The 22,552-nt window shown below is 42.1% G+C and overlaps 1 protein-coding gene across 7 annotated transcripts in view; it reads right to left on the bottom strand.

Moving 5' to 3' along the window:
* Positions 1-22,552, bottom strand: part of prdm16 (PR domain containing 16) — a 185,853-nt gene that overhangs the window by 75,373 nt on the left and 87,928 nt on the right. For 6 of the 7 annotated variants that reach the window (XM_046397932.1, XM_046397929.1, XM_046397930.1 and 3 more), the window contains one exon: positions 6,070-6,120. In XM_046397932.1, coding sequence (XP_046253888.1) covers positions 6,070-6,120 — 51 coding nt within the window. The remainder of the gene's footprint in view (positions 1-6,069; positions 6,121-22,552) is intronic. The other variant, XM_046397931.1, reaches the window with a different exon arrangement.

Raw genomic sequence — 22,552 nt, 5'->3', positions numbered from 1 at the left:
GGGATCCAAACACTCCCAGCATACATGTTTTCCACCAAGTGAGCTCAGCCTCTGCATATTTGTCTGTCTGTCCGCCATGGACCATTCTCCATCCCCTACCACACCAACACTACATGGAAGCTCAGTTCTGACTGCATCCGGTTTCAAACCACATCTTTTTTCTCATTTGACCTGACAGTGCAGGATTTGGCAGTGTATATTTTGAAGCGGGGATGGGGATGAACGTGGTGAGGGTGGTGCCGGTGGTGGTGCTGGATGGGGGGGCAGGTTACGGAGCCAAATGAAAACATGTCACTCAGGGCCCATTAAAATGTAACCCTGCCCAGCAGAAGAAAGGGACCCATATCATCATTAAGTCATCTCGGGGCGAAGTGAAAACCACAAATATTATTCCTGCACCCCCTCACCATACCCAATACACACATGCTCACACACTTCTCCCCTTATTTTCCTTCAAATGACAGAGAAGACGGGATGATTGGATCCACGATGTGTTTGCTTACTGCCTGAGAATGACAGGAAGATGTTTGGGAGATCAGGGAAAGTTTGTATGATTTCTAGAACAGACATGAAGTTATTCATACAGGTAAAGCCTGTTTTTCTCGCTTTGTGCAGACAAACCTATCTATCTATCTATCATAGATAATGAATCCATTAATTATTTAATTTAGTCAATTAAATGTCTGAAAAAAATTGAAAATCCACTTACAGTCCAAAAAACATATTCTAACAAACACATATTCAGCTTATAACAATATAAAACAAAGAAACAGAATAGCATCAAAAACCTACATTTTAAAAGCAGGAACCAGCCAATGATTGGCAGTCTTTCATAATAAATGTCATAACGACCATTGAAATCTGCATTGATTAGTTTTCTGTTGATCAACTTAAAACTGCAGTGCCGAACTTCTGCCTGCCCTTTTTGCCAGTGAAAGTAATTATACAAACAATGCTGACGTGCTTGTAGTGCTGTGGGCTTTGCCGTACTGCTATTTTCTGTATCCCACTTTGTCACTACAGTTGCTCCTCCTTTAAGTTGAGACAAAACAAAGTTGTTGGTTGAAGTGAAATGCGGAGTGACCAGCGTGACACTGTGGAAAAGTTGTCACTGAGGCTTAATCAGCACTGTGTGAACTCATTTGGCAAGGGCTTGAATGTAACAGATGTTTGTTTACATGAAAAAAGTCCCGCACTCCAGGTTTGATTAGCTCTACATCCATCCATGCTTCCCTCTGCAGTCTCTAGGCCACACCGAGTGGAATTCACACTGATGTTTAACAGAGACATTTTGGTAAAATCCAACTTTCTAGGCTGACACGATAGGCTTTGTAATTATGTGTGTGTGTGTGTGTGTGCATGTGTGTGCGCGTGTCTGTGTCTGTGTTCAGGCTATTTCCTGCTCTTTGGGCTCATCACTCCACAGTCAAGTCATGGCCCTGGGGAGCCTACTGCCAAGCCCTGGGCATTCATACCCCCACAAATAGATAAACACACACATACACAAAGAACCACCCCTGTGACCAGGGGGCATTTGTGACGTTCAGCGGTATGAAAAATGACTTGCCCCCGTGGCACACCAGGGTGGCAGTGATTATAATATCCAGATAATCATTTCAAACAAATTATCATAATTATCAATCAATCATGAGCCTATTTAAGCAGGGGGAGGGATGGGGGAGTGTGGTGCTCTTGGCAGGGGGTAAACTATGGCCCAGAGCGCTGGATCACTTCTGTGACCCATGAGCCTCCCTCTGTCCACATAATAGCCCTCATACATTTAGGGTCATTTAGCTAGCATATTTAGAGACTCAATTCCCCAGCTTGATATTGGAAAAAAAAATTCACACACAACTGCTGACTCTATTGGTCACATACGCGCCAACAGAGTCACAGCTGCAGCTGACCCCCATTTGGTGCTCTAGTCTTTCAACATGGAGTGGGAAAACCTACTTATGGGTCAGAGTTCATATCTAACCCTCTCATTATCCCATTTACTGTTGTATCTAAAACACACATTTACTAAATGTTTTGCATCATGAAGCAGATGGAACAATATCTAGTTCTAAAAGAACATGAAAGGACATCTCTGTCAAGTGAAGACAAAGACATTTATTATTATCTGGAAATCTTCTGTTCTCAAGAGAAACATGTTCACTCAGACAAATAAGAGAATGACACAAACTTGATCATCTTAAAGAGATATTCCACTGTATCTTTTCACAGTAAATCCTCTATGAAAAGCAGCATGAATTGATTCAATCTCAGTGGTCCTGAGAGGTGAATGAATGGGACTCAGTGAGAAAGAGTGAGAGAGAGAAAGAGAGATAAAAGGAGAGATAGATAGATAGTAGCCTTCAGGGGGAGATGATCGTCTTGGGAAAAAAGCAATCAGTGCTCATTGATTTTCTCCGCTGGTTGAATGGAGGGTGTCTATCTGGAAGTCATTATCTGCCATCTGATCTGCTGGAGTGTTTACACACGTAGGGATGGACAGCGTTGCTCCTCTGAAGATGAGGATTAACACACGCACACACACAGACACACACACACACACACACACATACAAACAAACACACAGAGCGTAGCCTTCTTTCCACTTGCTTCCTACCCAGCTACCACTTTTAAATCCAAGGAATCCAAAAAAGTAACACAAGTCGTCCAATACCCTATTAACTTGCGTGCACACACACACACACACACATACACATACGTAAGCAGGGCCTAGACAGCTAAACAGACAGATAGTCCTATTTTGTATTGCCGGACCAGACCAAACCAAACAATCCCTGATCCTATCACCAATAGCCACTGATAGCAATCTATACGTCCAATAACACCATGCTGTCTGCTGAGAGAAAGCGGGAGATGAAATGAGTTGAAGGGGGTGGATGAAATAAGCAGAGAAGGGATTCAGATAACACATCTTTTTATTTTCTGTCTGTGGGTGAGGCGTGAAGATGCATATGTGTAAGCCAATACGGCTCAATCCACGTCTAAGCAAGCGCAGGATATGAATCCAAGGCCTTAAACCCCTCTGTCTCCATCACACACATCCACACACACACACACACACACAGTTGTAAGCTCTGTGCAGCTTTCAATAAGTGGGCTTGTGAAGCTACAATAACATCTTTGCTTCTGTTTTATCCATCGCCTTAACCCTGACTCTACCAGTGCCCCTGCTTGCAGCGTGGAATGAGCCTGTGTTTGTGTTGGATGGGGACAGGTTTCGATATTAAGTATCTCATTACTGTAAGATTATTAAAAATTATTTGATCAGAGAGAATATGACTTTTTTTTTCCTCTTTTTATTTCTGTCATTATGTTTATTCAAATTTTATTTTCTTTCATTTCAGATGACTAGAATTAGTGTAATTTGGTTCATCATAAAGGTAATGATTTTATATTTGCTTCATTGAATCACTTTCTCTCTTAGTTTGGTAGTAGCATATGTAGCTTAGGTTATAATACAATAATTAATACTTACTTAATTATAATAATTAAGTTTGACAATGAACTCCACCAACTCCAAAAATCGTTCTTTCTAGTATGTCAGCAGGTTTGTGTGGAAGGTGTAGTAAAGTTGCCACATACTAAATACTGTATTATATTAAATACTAAATACCAATATTAATAGTTACTAAATATTGCATTGCTTATCAAATATTTAAGACAGCGTCTCTGGAGTTAACTAACAGAGAAGCCATAAGTAAATCCTCTTCATGCCCTCCAGTGCTTATACATCTGTTGTCACCCATTAATCCATCCATTTACTCTGCCTGTTTTGTGCAAGTGCTGACAGCCTGCCTTTATAAAATTAACCTGTGACTAAAAAAGCGGATAAAATGCCTCTCAATAAAGCTTCCTGGAGTCGCATGTGTATAAACAGAGCTACTTCTCTGCTTTACTGTAAGGTAAAGCTTAGCAATCAACAAAAACTATTAACATACACAGTTATGCACACACACACACACAGACACACACACACACCCCTTTCAGCAGTGAACTAGTTTATTCACAAGCTACAACTCAATTAACATTTTGCCTTAATCAAGCATAGCAATGGTAATGACATGGTGGAGGCAGGAGAAGTCAATGTTTACGTGTGTGTGCATTTGTGTGCGTGACCATGCCCTGTGTTGTGTGTGTATGTGTGTGCATGTGTGTGTGACTGCATGATGTAGATGAATGAGTCATGTCATAAGGAATGGCTCATGCATAATTTCATTCATATTCATAACAGGCCTGTGGTCTGCCACCGCCCGATGAGGGCCCACCGCAACTCACACTCTGCATAATGAGACATGGCCAGAGTATGTGTATCTGTGTGTGTGCCTGTATTTTATGCACAGTAGGTAAGTGCACTGTATGTCTGTATTCTGTCATCTGTGTGTGTGCAATGACTTTATGCACCGATCAGTGCATGGATATGTGTATGCATGTCATTGCACTTGCGGGTGTGTGAATGAGTGTGCGTGCGGAGCGGAGTACATGGATCACTCGTGTGGAAGGTGGTTAGGTAGTTTATAAAACCGTCTAGGTTTTTCCACATTGTACGAACATGTGGAGAACAGGGAACAGCCCAAACCACCTGCGGTCAACTCCTAAAATAAGCTCATTGACTAATGTAGGATTTCAAATCAACCAAGCAGTGTGTGATTTGCATGCCTGCCTGTTCATAGAGGGCACAGCAACAAGACCCTTGACCTGAGATACAAATGAGGGAACTCAAGTGATTTTGTATTTCGAAGGGCCAAATTGGTCATAGTCATAAATTAGGCCAAAAGAGATCTGAGGTGAAATACGTATTGTAAAGCACACGAAGCAGCACTGTATGACCTACATGTTCTCTCCTCTCATACACTGCTTTCATTAAGAGGTAGCTGAATTTGGTATAAAACGTCCACCATTTTTTCTTCTTCTTGTTTTGACAACCGTGTCATGTAAGATTAGACGAAGGCGCTTGCAGATTTTGGAGACTAGGCCTAAATCTCAGTTTTAATTTCTCTGATCGCTAAATCAACGATGAAAACATTTCACTCATGTGACAATGACTGTTTTTAGCTCTGTTTTGTCAACATTAATCACCTCACATAAGAACTGCAAACAAATGTTTATTTCATTTTTGGAAAATCCCATACTCATGGCTATTGTATTGCAATGTCAGCCAATCAATTTTGAAGTGAAGAAGAAAGAAAAATCAAATCAAGACAATACCATGAGTGGAATTTGGATCAAATATGGATTGGTCCTCTAAAATTCAAATCTGATAAAAACCCCACATAATATAAAGCTGTCCAATTTTCAACCATTGATTTGGGTTTCAATTGCCCTGCCATTGACTTGAGCTGTGCTTCCATGGCTTCAGTTATTCTTAGAAAAAGGGGCCACTTTGCTGCAGCCATTGTTCTTTCATGGACCATTAGATGGACATGAACTCTCTCACTGTCCCGTCTTGACCCGCTGACACTGACAAAAAAAAACAGACTGCCCCAGCTCTTCAATAAATTTATCACCTCATGAAATGGTCAGTGACTGGTCAGTGGAACATATCAGTCACAGTGTGTATGAGTTACTGATGCCCTTACCAATGAATCCAATGTAAATGATTTATGCATCCAAGCCTTAATCTATAATTTTCATCATATGTTTTGCAGAAGGAGCAGCAAATTTAATACCAATAAAAATATTTCATGATGCTAATGTAACCATCATAGCCAAGTCAAATCATGCTGATGATCTTTTTCTGTGCACCCAATAGATGTTTTATTTAGTTCGATATGCTGCATTTATTCAGGAAATCTCACTGACATCATCATCTCTTTTGGAAGAGAAACCTGAGAAAATGATACAAGATCAAGACAAGACAATTCTACTAAAGCTTCAAAATCTGTCAAAGTTGGTATCAGGAACCTTTAAAGCCAAGCTGACCTGTGATGTGGTGTCATGGCTATAGTTTTTAATTTACCCTTATGGTAACCAGGGGGGCAGTTATCTTGCAGGTAGAGGTACAGAGACAAGACTCATAAAACTAGGTGGAACTAAAACCAGGTAGAACTGTCCTACCTTTTTGATGCAACTGTCGGGGGAGGCTTCTTCATGGTCATTCATCATCTGCTAAGAAAAACAAAAAATATAAAAATTCAAATTCACACCTATATTCGATTTCGAATCTATAATCTGTTGATTAAAACATTAAAGGAGAGTATTGAGCCCTGCTCTTCATAGCGCCTAGGCCATGGGTTGTGACCGTCACCACTTGATGACATGAGCACAGGGTGTTCACAGTTCACCACACAGACCCTCTGGGCTACAAATGTGACCATATAATAATGGACTGAGAGGTCACAAAAACACACAGAAGCAAACATAACACTACACACACACCCACTCTGATGAATGAATGCCCCACAGATTTGACGTTAATTCTCCGCATCAGCGTTGCAGGAAATTTTCGCTGAGACTGTGTCTGTGTGTGTGTGTGTGTATAATTAAGCCTTCAAGCAATATTTACTGGGGGCAGATGGGTGGTAGAATGCTCTCAGTGTCTGCCAGAGGAAATGAAGGAAGTGGGGGAATGATGAAGAGATGGGGCTGCTTTGGTGCAATGAGGGGGCATTTCACATATAATGGCATCCCAGAGTCTCTCCATCTTTCTCTCCCTCTCTGAAGCCCATTGATGGCAACTGAGGATCAAAGACGAGATGCAGACTGTTTTCAGAGCAGTTTTAGGTGGGTGGGGGATCAGCATGGTACTTTACAGAGCTGAAGTGAAATTAGGCCTATAAAACTTCCTCAAGCACAGACATATGGCATATCTGAGCCTCCCTTTTCCTGCTCCCTATCCTCCCCATCTGCCCTTGAACAGTAGGTGTGTTGTTTGGGTGTTGTGTGACAAGACTGGCTGCCTTTATATTAGAGCTGACATATTAAAGTTTGTATTTCCTAAACCAATGTGGCCCACCATGATTGGGAAAGAGACATTTATCTGTTGTGGAATCTGCCATGGAAACTGTGGGGCTTTTCTTTGGCATACAGCAACTTCTTTTATGCACCTTTCTATACAAGGCCTCAATTCACAGGAAGTAATTATAAATTGTGTGTATGAGCTTGCGTTTACATTTGCCACAAGATAACGGTGCCCATAGGTTTGTTGATAAGAGTTTGATTCATCATTAAATATAAGCAGTTATCTGTAAACATAGTAACACATAGAAGTTCATTCCCTCTTCCTTCTTCTCACTAAGCAGTGAACCAGATGGGCCATATGTGCGTTGATGTACCATACGCCATGGTTTCCTACATTAAGCTGTCAAGGGATCTGTTTCTCAGTCTCACAAATGGGAGCAATTACACCAAAGATACTTACAGCAGTGTTCTCAGCCTACTTACACATCATCTAAACCTTTACAGAAGCATCCTGTTCCTGAAATCAAACAGTAAACATGTCATCCCCCACAAGAGTTGCAGTCTCCCTCATGGCCAATGTAATTTGTCACATTGTATTGACTTGTAAATGTTGCGTCTTTATTTGAGTGGCAAAGCGAATGAAAGATTCATCAAAATTTGATGTGTATGCCCATGATCAACAAACAAATAAATCAATAAAGAGTCTGGTCTATAGTTTCTTCTCAGTTTTTCAGGACCTTCTTATTTATTTCAGCAATGCCACAACTGAGTTGAGTAAAGTACAAGAAATATTTAATAGAAAGAAATATAAATTACGGTTAATGCATCTGCTCTGTCAATAAAAAATGTGCATGTAAATTTTAAACATGGCAATGGAGTAGACAGTGAAATAGGAAGAGAGAGAGAGAGAGAGAGAGAGAGAGAGAGAGAGAGAGAGAGGGAGAGAGGACTTCCCCTTTCTTGTAATGCAGAAGACCAGCTGCAACAGTTTACAAAACCAACAGCTTGGCTGGGTCGTCTAAAATGCTACCAGGCGTTCAACAACTACAGGACAATTTCTGGACTTTCCCCCTGCTCTGTTCAGCTACATGCCAAGTGTAAATATGTGTGTGTATCCAATTGTGCAAGAGAAACCTAAAACTGTAGGAGACATGCAAGCAGACATGAGTGGTTTTACTGATGCCTTAATGTGTTTCAGCTTCAGGTGGGGGGCCGGGACGCTGTGGGCTTTCTATCTTCCAAACCTCATTTTTGGATCCAGAAACACTAAACTGACTGTCAGGAAAATGCTAATTATAAAACTTCCTGGCTTTGAATTCTATGTCACTTTAATCCAAATTGTTTGTCTGTTGAAAAGTTAGTAACCCAATGATGTTTTTGTTTTGTTTTTATTTTGTTAAAACATAACATTTAAGATTGTAGTTAACAGGGTTTCCAGTGGTAAAAGCAAAGGCTTGTGCAATGATGACAATAACTGCAACACAAAGGCAGGTGGAGATGCTCTTTCAACGCTGCCATACACACATATATACTGACACACATACCAGACAAGCACACACACAGACAAAAACACACAGAGAATAACTTAAGTCTTGCAGCAGGACCCCGCCAAGCAAATAAATAAGCTATTAATTAGGGAAGGAAAATGTGATTGGCCACTGACTAGAGGGGCTATGATTTATTGCACGTGTCACCGTCATCTCAAAGTGACTTTTACTCTGGGTTAGTGAGACAGGTCCAAATAGAGACTGGCCTATGCAGAGAGGCATAGATTTTCCACTACACAGAGAGAGGTAAAATTCTCCATTTGTTCTGTATCTAGCCTCCTGAATGCTGACATGTCAATATGTCTTATGGAAAAGAGAAAACACTGAAGCAAGGGTAATTAGAAAGTGTGTGTAAGTGTGTGTCTGGGCACACAAACTTCTCTCTCTGGCCCATATGACCTCAAACATAAACAAACCCAGTCGTGGCTTGATGAAAGTGCAGCCACCTGCAGAATCCTTCCACCAAGAGCTGTCCAGACCCTCAGTACAGTTATGCTTAAATGTGTGTGTTCCCGTATGTGCGAATGTGTGCGTGTGTATGTGTCTCTCACCATGTCTGTGGTGTGTGCTTTCACACTAGGTAGGAGGGAAAACCTCACCATTATTAGTGTTTCATAGCACAGCTTTTGTTATTGGACAGGGTCAGGCATTTTTCAACACCACTTTAGCACCATTCGTATTGACATGTCATGATGACCAAGCAGACAAAAGAAAACACAACGTGGGGAGAGACACTCAGTGAGTAGACTGCCTCATTGTTTTTACAAGACCTGTCACATCCTAAAACCCATGATGGAGCGAAAGGCTCAATTTATTTCCAGAACACATTTATATATACAACAAAAAACAACAACAACAAAAAAAAACCCTGGAGAAATGCCCAAACGGTGAGGGGGTTCTGTATGCAACCCATAAAGCATATCTGGTTTTGCATGTACATTTCAAGTCAAACCTTGACAGAATGATCCGTCCAGTAATCTTCTGGTCACACAATTTACCAACTAGAAGACAGGGTATGTAGCTATAGCAACCAAATGAAGGACCTTTCAAAGTTTGCTCATCATCGTGCTCTTGGGGGGGTGGGAAGAGGGCCCCACTTGGAGGTTTGCGTCGTAGGAAAATGTTAGCGTTCTGTTGCCAAAAACAATTCTCCTCAACTCCGGATAATATGAGGCAATACAGTAACATGGCCCAATGGATGGCTGCGGATGTCACAAAGCCACAAGTTTCCAAAAAGAACCAGCAGCAAACAAACCTCAGGGCTTTTTGAACCAGGGCCCTGACTGACAATCCATTGGCTGCAAGAGCCACACCAAGAAAGCCACAAATTTAAAGTTTTGTTATGCATTTATTGAGAAGTTTTGCAGCTTCTTGGCACGCTGACAGGATTTCATTGTGGTGGCAATGCCCTAGACAGGTTATCGATCTTTTAGATGTATAGATGGGCGAGGAAGCAGTCTGTTATTGTGGCCAGTATTGAATAATAAACTGCAGAGAAAGTGTATTTCTGTCACACAGCAAGGAAGAAAAAGAGAGAAAAAGACTGTTTTTCATTGCTGGACATTTAAAATAGGAGCTAACTATCATGTCAAACATGATCTCAACAAATGGATCTGACTCCTGTGACTCCAAGATACAAGCAGTTCTGATCGGAACACCACAATCAATGAAACGTCATGACTGCCCCAAAAAAGGAAGAAAAATAAGTGGAGATATCAGGTCTGCAGTATTTTTTCTCTGGGGTCTCTTGCTATCATATTATTAACTCTATGATAACAAACCTTTTACACGTTCCTGCCAGAATCTGCTAGATTGTTTGACTAAGGATACATGTCTGGTTCAGTCTGCTTTTTAGCATCAAGTCAAATGGTGCCTGGTTGTGGTTCCAAGTCCTTTCTCTAGCTTGTACTTTAAAAGGGTGTAAATGGGGCTATTTTGGGACTTCCCAGAGATAGAGGCCTTGACAGCTGACCCAAAACAAGACCAGAGCTGTGACTTCTTAAAAACATGCCTCAACAATGAGGTTGCTCACAGAGCTTAAGTAGGGAGCTGAGAAGACTAAGGCAGGAGAGGAGGAATGAGGGTATAAATGTGCACTGCTAAATACCAGGAAGCTGGGCGTCCATCAGATAGAATATATTTATGAAGACTTTAATAAGCGGAAGACTTGAGGTGCTTGAGGCCAAGGCAAACATAAAGGGGAGTGCTGATAGTAAACTTTCCCTCTCTTTCTCTGTCGTAGTTGATAAAGAAGGTAATTATGAATGTAATCACAGTTTAGTTCCTTATCTCCATCTCCACTTTGCTGTGAAGCTTAATGTGAGAAAATTATACAGTTCATTGGCAAAACCAAAAGAAACTGATGCCAAAGGAATGCATGTGATGCCATTGTCTGAGAGAAAGAGGAGAGGCAGACACTTATCACACCACGCTAAAGCTAACACTGTTACCCAACCCTACATCCAGATGGGTCTATGCAGGGTGCGGTCTATGACGGTACTAAGAACTGTTGGTGAGATAGAGCTTAGCACACAAAGGTTAGCTTTGGAAGGCAAACACTCAGAACTATTGTGCGACTCTGGAAAGTCACAGCCACTTGTCAAATACAAACGGCTGTTATTTACAGAACGAACATTGACCCCATATGTCCTAAGAGTCGTTGTGTGATTTATGAAGAAAATGTCATAGTGAAATATCCTGGCAGGGTTTACATTGACTTCGGACAGGCTTGCCTCATCATTTCAATGTCCTGTATGATTCACAGGTCTTGCACAGACATGTGCGGCCTAGGTACCACACACTGCGCGCCTGGTACAAATGAGCGATTCAAATATTTGCATTCATACATCTGACGGTGTGACAGCGTTTGAAGTCATTTCTCTGTAAGAAAGTGATGTCTCAAGGCGAGGTTTGCACTTAGTCAGCAAACAAACCTCGGGAAAGAAGCTCACTTTCATGGAAAAAAAAAAATGTGAGAAGAATGCAAAGGGAGGTGGAGGGAGGAGAAAGAGAGCAGGATTCTGCAAATTTATTAAAAGGGTCATATTTTCACGGTGGCCTTGTACAACCATCCATCACGCAATGGCCAAGGCCCCTTATCCTTTTAAGGCCGTTGACTCTGAACTTGATATCGACAGAACCATACAGATAAATTATCTGCTTGGCCTCCGCTTTATTGATAAGTCATTTGGGCAGATGATCAGTAATAATCATAAGTGAATAAGGGGGTGCCAATAGATCTTCTGCCAGCAGATGCTGTGACAGCCGCAGGGTTGAGACCCAATAAATAACCCTACCTTTTGGTCTAAGAGGATTGCCTACACAGCATCGGCAGCCGCTGTGGCATGCCTTTCAGATAATGATATATCACATCCTCCCTCTTCATTTTGATAAAGGTTGCAGTTTATCAATACATGGCAGCAGGAAGAAAAATAATATCACCTTATTTTTAATGATCTTCTATTCTTCCCATGACACATATTGCCTCTTAGCAAGCAGGGGGTTATGGAAGTAAGATTTAGGGTCTTGACTTGGGGGCATATAGATCGAATCAAAGGTCATGCCATGGATACTTTTCATTTCACATACCTCAGTTGTGTGAGATGCCTATGCAGCCTATACATAGATGAATGTTTACATTTATGTACTACATAAATCTGATATTGGCTTTTCAGCTGAGCAATGTCATATGTTTCATATCTCCATTTCCCCTTGCGAGCTGAATTTGTGTATTTAGAAACATACACCAGACCACACTGTCTGTTCCTCTGTCTAGCTCCAATATGAATCCTAATTCAAACCAGGAATTCCTTTAGGTAGGTAGAAAAAGACACGGAAACACAGAGAGGGGGATCTCTCATCACATCGGGGGATTTTCTGGACAGCAGCCACTGAGATATTGTCACGTGACGATGGATAACTGGCGAGTAAATTGCATATCGTTTGTCGGGGTCCGGCTAAATATTTACAGCGATCGCATATTTCAACATAAACAAAGGGGTTTTGGTAGCTTTTCATTCCTCTTCTCTCTTACTTCAAATCCAATGTATGTACTGGAAAGACAAGCTGGCTTAAACAAGGGAGCTAGCAAGAGAAGCAAGACAAGATGGAAGATCAAAGGAAATGAGAGGACAGGAAGACATTTTGAGAAGTTTGAGTTTTTGCTTCACAGAGTGCATTTCTTTTTTTTATCTGTATTTGCGTGTATTAGTTGGTCAGGCATCTTCCTGCAAATCCATCCAGTGGCTTTTCTGCATTTTTGGACCACACACAAACACACTTATACACAAGGAGCTTGGGTGCAAGCCCAAACATAGAAGTGAAAAGTCTCTAGTGACTTGGAAGCTAAGTGCAGAGGGTGCCTGGTACAAGCAAGGGCTTTCTTCGGGGCTCCAAGGGTTTATACCGAGGTCAAGCCCTATACACAGTGATGATGATAATCATGGTGATGCTTGAGAAGGCCGAAGCCATGCCAAGTGACTCGTTGATGAGATTTCTCTAGCAGATAAATAAACAAGGCCTAACCGTGGATTTCCTGCTCAGGGGTATGAACGTGTTTTCGTTTGTCTGCAACAGCAGGGCACTTGGATATATGAGTTTGATCTGATGCACTAAACAGAGACAAATTATACACATACTGAAAGCATTACATAATTACAGTCGTAACAGCTATGCAGATCAGTTATCAAACACCTCCCACAGGTCCTGTTTTCTGTACGCTTGAAGTATCCAGTTAGTTGTTGAGCCTGTCTTCACTCTTTCAAAGGTCTTTTTGTCCTGCTATGGCCTCTGTGCTTACAGGGAAGAGTTTAGAACTTAGGTCATCAGTAGGACAGAGGTGAATAGTGTGGCATGTGCTGAGGAAAGAGTAAACAGATCCTGGTGTTCATAACACGCTCTTTGTTTGATAGCCTGTGTTTTTTTTTTTTTAACTTGCTTTTATTGCACTAATACACTTAAACACACTCTTTTTCATATGTTTTATTAACCACAACAAACATTAAACCAAAATGACTGTGCATCTGTAAGGCATGACGCTGTCTTCACTTTAACTGAAACTGATCCACGGAAAAAAAAGAGCGTGTCTCTGCATTTTATTATTGATTTGATATTCTACAATGCTAGATCAAAACATTTTTTTTAAGGTTTACTTCAAACGCAATTACCACTGACTGAAGCACGTACGCGATATAAATACCAACAATAATAACAGCAGCTTAGAAGTAATGGCTGCCATTAGTATGTGTATTATTTTGAGTATGATGTGGAGATAAAACACAAAAAGCGTTTGTGTATAACAAATGGACCCTAACTACTGCACTGTTTATCCTTGTGATTTCTTCTGGTGGCCAATCAGATTATTTACATGGTGGAAACATATAAAAGCCAGAGCAGTTAGGGGAGCTGCTACTGCCAAAAGATACTGTCTGGAGATACTGCCTAAAAATGGTTTCTTTCACTGTGTTGGTCAATGAGGTTGCATGAGGTTTATGCAAAAAAAACAAAACACCTCCCTCCCTTGAAAAAAAAAAAAAACTTGATTGCTAAATACATATAACGGCCCATAAATCATGAAGACTGGTTAATTTTCAAATTGTGTTCTTCCACCAGTCGTTAAGAGCATGAACAATTACATACGTCCCAAACAATGGCATAAAAGCTTCCACAGTCTCTCAGACTATAACTGAATAACCAACAATATAATTGTAACCCTCTTTAAATTATTTTCTGACAGATCTTATTACAACTAATAATTTTGTAAAATCCACATGTAAAAAAAAAAACAAAAAAAAAAAAACAAAAACTGCTACAAAATGACACATTCTAAAGTACTGAAAAATACACTACCTGGAAACATCAAGGTGACAGAAATAAATGACTGAGTGAACCCACTGTGCAAATGAACCATCCACCATTGTGCACTCATTGATTCGCTCAGTGTAACATTTGTTGCTGCACAGCAACCTCTTTGGGGCTCTCGTGCTCCGTGTCCAGTTTTTCTTTATTTCCAACCCTCCCTCTGTCTTTCCGAACACACACTCTATTTATCCTTGCTCTCAAGAGATAGCAACATTTATCACCATGAGAGCTGTCTCCAAGTCCACAGGATCAACCCATCACCTCCACAATAAATGTCAAGCTGTCATGATTTATGCAGCTAATGAAATTGATTAGATGGCTGCAGAACATTGTAATCGCATGATTCACTACTGTCCTGTTTACACAACTTGCATGAAGGACAAGTGTGTGTCCTGATGAAACCAGCACTGGGTTGTAACAGCAAGTTTTGGGATGTCTTGTCATCCACAGCTTGGTAGTGTACAGCTACATTTTTGGAGCCTCAGCCATCAGTCTTTATGATTTGGCCTTGAGGACTCGACGAAGAAGATATAATTGAGTGGAGATAATGTGGCGGGCCCACTCCCTCGTACAAAGGCCATTGTCTGATGTTTTTGCCATCAAAACCCAAGATGAGTTGAAGTGTTACTGACACTGATAATTTCAGGGATGGTCTCAGACTTCAAAAGACTGCGTGGTAATGATGTTGCAAAAGCGATGATATGATGCTGTTGGCTATCCTCGGGCACTGAATGGAAAAACTGTGAGTGGACTTTGTGGTGTAAGACACTGCCAAGTAGGATCTTAATATCTGACAGATATCAATCCAAAGTTCAATCTTTCTTATGACCTACAAACTGAAATCTGTCATCAATACCCAAGATCACAATTTTGAGCACTCCATCACAATTGGCTGTCTGATTCTATGTCAGGCTGACAGACACTCTTTACTTTTTAAAGACAAGACCTCTAATATGCAGGTGAATATCCAGTCAGTTGACCTTCGGGCTCATCACAAATGAGTTTATTAGCCGGGCCATATACGGTGAAGGCCCTTTACAACCATATTAGTGCAAAGCAGAGACTATCTCTGTCACAAAGATTGATGTTCCCCCTCTTATCGAGCGCTTCCGTTATCAGCACAAACCTTCAGCAAGGGATACTAAGTCCCATTTGCACACCTCAGACTTGAGACTCATCAAACCTCAAAGGTCTTTATCACTGGCATCAACTGTTAAAAACTCTTATCGTTCTTTCATTGGTGTCACTGATACCATTTTTATTTTTTAATGTAGATCTATCATCACCATACTATCTATTAGAATAACATACGTATAGATAGGATGCTCTGCCGTGGTCTCTGAACCCTGGTTTATAGCTGTCTGTCTGGCCACTCCATGGGATGATGACAGATGACTTTATTGGGGGAGTTGCATGGTCACAACTTGCAGCTGGGACTTTCCATTAGTCATCTAACTAGAGCAATCAGCATGGAAAATGTTTGCGAACACCCTCTTGACCTTTTTTTTGTTGTTTTTATATCTGCAAAGCCAGAACGTAAGCTATTCTTCGCCCACGTCCTTGGTCAACTTCAGTGAAAACAAAGAAAAAATGACCAAACAAACAAGGAGCAGGGAAGAAACTGATTTTAATTTCATCTCATTTTCCCTGCGGTTGTAATACATGACTTAAGGAGAGAGTTATTGGACAAAGGAGAAGGGAGGGCGAGGGGTGAGTTTGGTGAGAGGAAACTTATCTGTCCTTGGGCTGTGGGACAGAACACAGTGCCGGCTTTATTCAGCGTCTCGGCCCTGTCATTAAGGAACGATGACACACTCCTCCAGGCCCACATTAATCTTTAACAGTGTGATTTCTAAAATAACACCAATGTTTTCCCTACGGCACGTGGGGAAAGAGAAAGCCCAGTTCATTCCTGCTGAGCTCAGTCAAGTTTTGTTTTGTTTTTTTCCCCCCACAGTTAGCATCGGCAAAGCAGAGAACACGGGAGGGGCTGAGAAAACTCAAAAGATGGACAAGAGTTTGAACTGGGGGGAAGAAGAGCCACATTAAATGGGAGAACAGGGAGCATAAAATGAAACTGGAGCAGATTTGATGCAACGTCACTGGATGTTAAAAGCCCTTGACCTCACTTATTCACCCTGAGAGTGGCAGCTCCAGTGGCTCCCTCACACCACACATTACTGTTGTTAACAGTGTTATCACAGGGCTGCCCTGGGCAAGATAAAGACTGTAGCCGTTGATTGGCCTTAAGTGAATGAGGGACTGGCTGCGGACACATACATGGAGAGGGGAGTGTCAGTCAGCCTGCCTCTGCTTAATGACAGTGGAGAGATAGAAGCTGAAACAACAACATTTTGTGGGGAACTGTGTGTGCTTAACAGCAAGCTGGAAAAGGGAGCACTGGAGAAATAGGACGGTGCCACTAATGTTGTTTGGGTTGGGGAGCCAGACAGGAATCTCTCTTTCTCTATTCCTATCGGGGCCTCGAGAGGTAGCGTGGTCCCTTGCTAGTGACCGTTACACAGCATGATAGCGCTGCAGCTTTGAGGTTTCCCATCAGGACACGCTGGGGGCCTCATAAGGCACAAAGAAAAAGATGGAAGATCCAGTGAGCTGATTTTGACAGATAACTACAGCCAAAACCACTAGCTTATGACGCCAACGTATTCTTGCAAATGTCTTACAAAATAGCATCTCACTCCCTTTATCTCTCTCCTTCTCACCCGCTGTCTAAATACAGCATATCTTGTTTCACAGCATTTTTAATTCAGTAGATGCAAGAGTGATAGGAGTTTCCCCTTTATGAGACTTTTTAAGACGATTTCAAAGCTGTTAAGCTGTCGGATAGGCTTATCCTTTCTGTAACTTTCAATAACTTCCATGTGCATTTAATTTTTCATCTCCTCCCTCCTTCCTCTGTCTCCTTTCCACTGAGTGCTCCACACAGTATACATAAGGTTGCGCCAAGGCTAACATGTATCTGTAATGTGTTCGTCTCAGGCAGCCCCCTGAGGAGTGGAGCGCTGCTTCGGCTCCTTGGCACAGCGGACAATGTGGGTGTTGTGTGAGGGAGCTGACTGGCTGTAGGCTCACAGATGAGTCAGTCTGGGGCCACTTCTGAACTGCTGCCTGTCCTGCAGCTCTAATGCCTCAATAAGACCCCTCTTCTCTGATTTCTTTTTTTAAACGTGCTTCCCTTATTTGTTTTGTGTATTTCTTTTTAAAAAATGACTTAACATTTTATTCTGCTCCTCATGCTGGATTTGATCTGTTCTCACCCCTCACACTCAGTGCAGCATGTTTTCTTTTATGGGCTTGTGTGTCTCCATAAGCGTGTGTGTGTGTGTGTGTGTGCTTACATGAGAGTACTCCTTTTCACAGTGCTGACACCCGGCAGATTGAGACATCAGGCGCCTGCTCGCTGTGGTAAATTAGCCATTCTTCTCAGGGGCTAATTGGAAATCTAAATGTTTTGCAGGGGGAGAGAGGAGCTGTGAAGGAATGTGGTCTGCCTGGGAGCGGAAAATCAGATTACAGACTTTTTTTTGAATATATTTTTTTCAGTGATATTTGATATAAATTTACTATGCTCATCGCTATGTTGAGGGAAGTCCCAAAGAACAAAACATATTTAACAAAAAGTGTAGTGGAACGCAGCAAACAATGCTTGAAACCCTTTGTGGAGATGTATTCCCATATTGGGACCCTTGACACTGTTAATGAGTACTCCAAGCTCTGAATTAGAGGGAAATGCATTTCCATGCATAATGACCCAACCAACAAAAGAAAAAAAAGAAGCATTAATTATAGAGCCTCCATCTACATAATTCAGAATAAAATATGAAACAAAAAATGCCACTAACACTAATTGACTAATTCATCACGGGACCTTGTTGGTAAATGTTCTTCCCTGCTTGAGTAGTTTCGGCAAAATGAAAACATTTGCATAAAGTTACAGTTTAGGCTTGGCCGTAAACACTGAAAAGTACGACAAAATATTGTTAAACAATTTAGCATTTCATGATGTAGTAATTATGAATACCATTTTCTTAACTCGGTGGTAATGAGTTGAATTAAGCATTAAAAAAATAAATGTATCTCTTCAAGAAAATTGTGCAGTTAATTTCATATTGCATAGCTGCAATATGCGGAGAATGCAAAAAAGGAGCAGATGTATACATTTCATTTATTCAAATTTATATTAAAAAAATTTGTTTGCAATGATTTCCTGGCAGGCATCATCTTCAAAGTTTCTTGACAAGTCAAAGTTCTCCATCTTTGTTCATTATGAACAGACAGTCCTGTGAATGCGGCCTAAGGCTGGCCCGTGCACAGTCATGGGCGGTACTCCCCGTTGTTGGGGGTGAGTTTGAGGTGCTGGGAAAAAGGGCTGTGCATTCACAGTAAATGAAGCCTTGTGAGTAACCGTGGAGAGTGTTTCTTAACTGATGAGTCCAGAGACAACTTCCCAGATCTTCTCTGCCACATGGAGACACCCACAATGCTAAAGACCTACTGCCATCTTTAGAGCAAGCCGCAGAGAACCTCTGAATAGCTTAGTTATAGCCTCGGCCATGAAAACAAATCTAAACACTGTGAACTGAGTTTTGTGTCATTCTTCTTAATTGGCAGCAACAGGTTTTTGCCTCTTTTTCTTCTCCGTTCAATATGAATAAATGCAACAAGCTTCTGATCCCGGCTTTTCAGCCTCTGACTGTTTATTTATCTATTTCAACTACACCCAAGGGAACAAAAGGCATGCAGAATGGCCACTGACAGCCATGTCGAATATCTCTTTCTGCCAAAACTGGCTGTTTTCTCTCACTGCTGTCACTTGATGTCTTTATGCAAGGCTGAGAGTTCGCCACTATGAAAAGGGTGGGGGCGAGCTGAGTGAGTGACCCCCACAGGAGGGGAGTATTAAAAGTAAAAAAGAGAGCGAAAGCAAGGGATGGATGAACCATAAGGCGAGAGAAAAGTGGAAGGGGGAGAGGGGGCACCCCTGCCGGGTCCCAGGCATCTCGGCTGGCAGTCCCCATCTTGGCTTCAGACGGCTTTTGTCAAAGAGGGGAAAAGAGGGTCTCTTCTTCACTTGGGCATGGGAGAATAGATGTTTTGTCAGTCAGGGAGGGGGTGTCAGTGGGGGAGATGGAAGGATGCTGAAAGAGGAATAAAGCCAAAGACCCATCTTCACAAGGGGTGGGGTGGTGGCGGTGGGCAGCCCTTTAGGAGTGGGCAGATGTTGAAATGAGGATGATTTATTAGCCTTAGTGTCCTTGGTGGCACTTGGCCACCATCCCAGATTTAGGAGTGAGAGAGGGACTGAGAGTACGAGACATGGGGAACAGGAGGAGGAGGAGGAGGAGGAGAGCAGCTATGTATCAGAGACATCTTAATACCTTCTATGGGCATGGGGCACTTCTTGCTCTCCGACCGTCATGGTATTTTTGTCCAATTCTCTCGTAGAAAAATAACTTGGTTGGGAGTCATCTGCATCACTGAGCTGGACTTTGTCACCCAGAATTACCCTCTCTCTCCACCTCCACCAACAAATCCAAACACACAAACTGTGTGTGCTGCACCACCACAATCACCACCATCCCAACCCTACCTCTAAAAAACAACAAATTACCAAATTAACATTCCCAACAGTCTTCACTCTCCACCCTCAAACTTGCCAGAAAACAAGTATAAAAGAGAAAATGTTGGTTATGGTTACATGTGGCTGCATGTATGTGTGTGTGTATGCACTATACATGTTTCGCATGTCTGTATGGGAAAGAAATAGTTGCTCCTGATGCTTAAGAAAGCAAAAAATATAAGAACGATGTGTGTAATTATGTGTTATATGTATTTCTGAGTGTCTTAGATTTAGCCCTGAAGCGTGCTGTACTTGAGAGGTGTCACATGGTTTAAGTCACAGCATGTCACCTAGTCATGCCACCCATGAAGACCCATGAGTCTACTTGTGTTGGTGCCTGTGTGTGTGTCAGGAGGTACTGAACCTAAAGTGAGAAGAAATATTACACATTCCTCAGTGCAAGCCTTCCTTAACAGTTTTCCATTTTTTGTATGAGTGCCCCTTGCCATCCCCAGCACATCTCTGCTGTTCTTTAATCCAAACTCCGCTGCCCACTCCTCTCACACATACAAACATTTTTCCCCAAACTTGACCTCCCAATTTCTGTCCCTGCTTCCTACGATCTTCTCTTGTTATTTTGTACTCTCCTTTCCTCTTTCCTCCCAGCAACATTTAATCTTGCGACTTGTTTGTCCACCCTACTTCCCAGCCCTCTGCTGACAAATTGTAGGAGGGTTACTTAAAGTAGTGGGGGAAAGTTTGGACAGCTTTCATCATGGGTACCCAGGGGGAAGATTGATTGGCAAAGTAATTTACTGCCCAGTGTCCATTCCGCACTCCTCTACCTCTCTCCCCCTTTCTCCTGATCCGTCTATCCCTCCATTCATTGGTCTCCAATTCTTTACAAATCCATATCTGCTGCCTGGAGGTAAAGGTCTCAGTGGAAGTGACAATGAGTGTGCGTGTCTGTATGTGTGTGTGTGTATCTGTGACAAGTTTTTCAGGTGTACATGTAAGGGTGAGAGGTTGGAGTCTCGGTAACCACTGGCAAAGATGAAAAAGACTGATTGTCTTTGGGTTGACGAGTAGATTGACTGGACAGCTGCAATAGTGTGTGTACGTGGCGTGCCCATGCATGTGTGTATGTGTGCATGTAGACAATAGACATGTGACTTTGGAGGTCTGAGAGGGCAAGAGCTTTTGACATGAATGAGAGGGAGGGTCATCTATCATCTACAGAGTAGGGTTGAGGAGGGGCTGGGGTTAAAGGAAAGAGAAAGGAGGGAAGAGGTTGCAGGGTCAAGTCTCCATCACTCTCACTGTCTTCTGTTCTCTCACTGTCAACCTCATGGCGGCTGACCACTCAGTGGTCCCCACTTGAGACTTGCTTCATCTGTTCTCCTTAACAGCCTGTTCCCTACTTCCACAGGGCCCCCGGAAACTTTTGTTCCGTTCATTAGTACAACAAATACATACAGATGCTTGGGAAGGAGGATGCGTAGAGAGAAAGGATCTCTAAGCACATGTCCCCCATTCAAATGACTCCTGACTTGGAGACAATCTGCTTCTTTGTAAACAAACGGCATACTGAGGAGTTCATGTGAGAAGCGGTGTCATTATTTAATGTAAACGTGAACAGTTAAGAGTTTAAAAAGGGTATTAGTGATAGGATGGTCTGTGGTTTTCTTTACTTATTTTCAGGTTAAGGAACTGCAGTATGAGAAAAAAATAGCAAATGTGGCGTGTGACAGTAAAAGACACCCACAAGTAATGATAAACTGGCAAGTGCTCATGGGACTTCTACAAGTGCTGGAGGTGCTGGTTTTATGTGTTTGTGAGGGTCTTACATGTGTGAATATCACTTGAACATGCCTGAGAATGAGTCTTTATGGCTAACATCAGCATCACATCACCATAATCAAGTTTAATTTCATCTAAGAAAAGCACTGCCTCTCCCCTCCTCTGCTTTGACAGCTACAGTACGTTCAGGTTAATGACTTTTGCCTCTGAGGTGTCCATCATGTCTATATCAGCAAAAAAAAAAGGATATGAAACATCCATTTCCCTGGTTTGCCAAGACATGATGAAATGATTTCTTTCCCATGGAGAAATGTCTTGATAGGAAGAGAGGCGGCTGACTTAGACCAGAGGTTAATGACGAACATGGGACAATGACTGTGTGTGTGGGGAGTGGTGATGAATGGAGAGAAGCAGGGAAGATGGGTCCAAGGGCACAAAGACTGGCATACATATCCCTCCACCCCCTGTGACCGCTCCATCCAAACTTTTTTTTTTTTTTTACCACTCAATGGCCCGTTTTCTCCTGTGTGTCCCATGAATTATGTAAACGACTATAGAATCCCTTTCTTCCCTTGGCTGGAGGAAGGCAGGAAAAGGGAGAAAGAAAAGACAGAAGTGAGAGAAATGCCTCCTCCTCACTTTTTTTCTCTTCCTTACGCTGCCTCTGAACAACCTTTCATGTTGGCAGTGTGGGCCTGGTTTTCAGCTCCGCGGCCATGTGAAAGGATGATGGTGGCCGCTGAGCTGGTGGAGGGGGAGGGTCAGGGCACAATGACATATACGAGGAACTGAGGAGGCAGGCAGGGAAAGAATGCCGGCCTTGTTGTTGGACGGCTTGACATTGATTAATGAG

This window comes from Scatophagus argus, chromosome 8, assembly GCF_020382885.2.
Source record: "Scatophagus argus isolate fScaArg1 chromosome 8, fScaArg1.pri, whole genome shotgun sequence".
Classification (NCBI taxonomy): Eukaryota; Metazoa; Chordata; class Actinopteri; family Scatophagidae; genus Scatophagus; species Scatophagus argus.
Note: the sequence above shows the minus strand (reverse complement) of the source record. Positions and strands in the feature narration are given on the sequence as shown.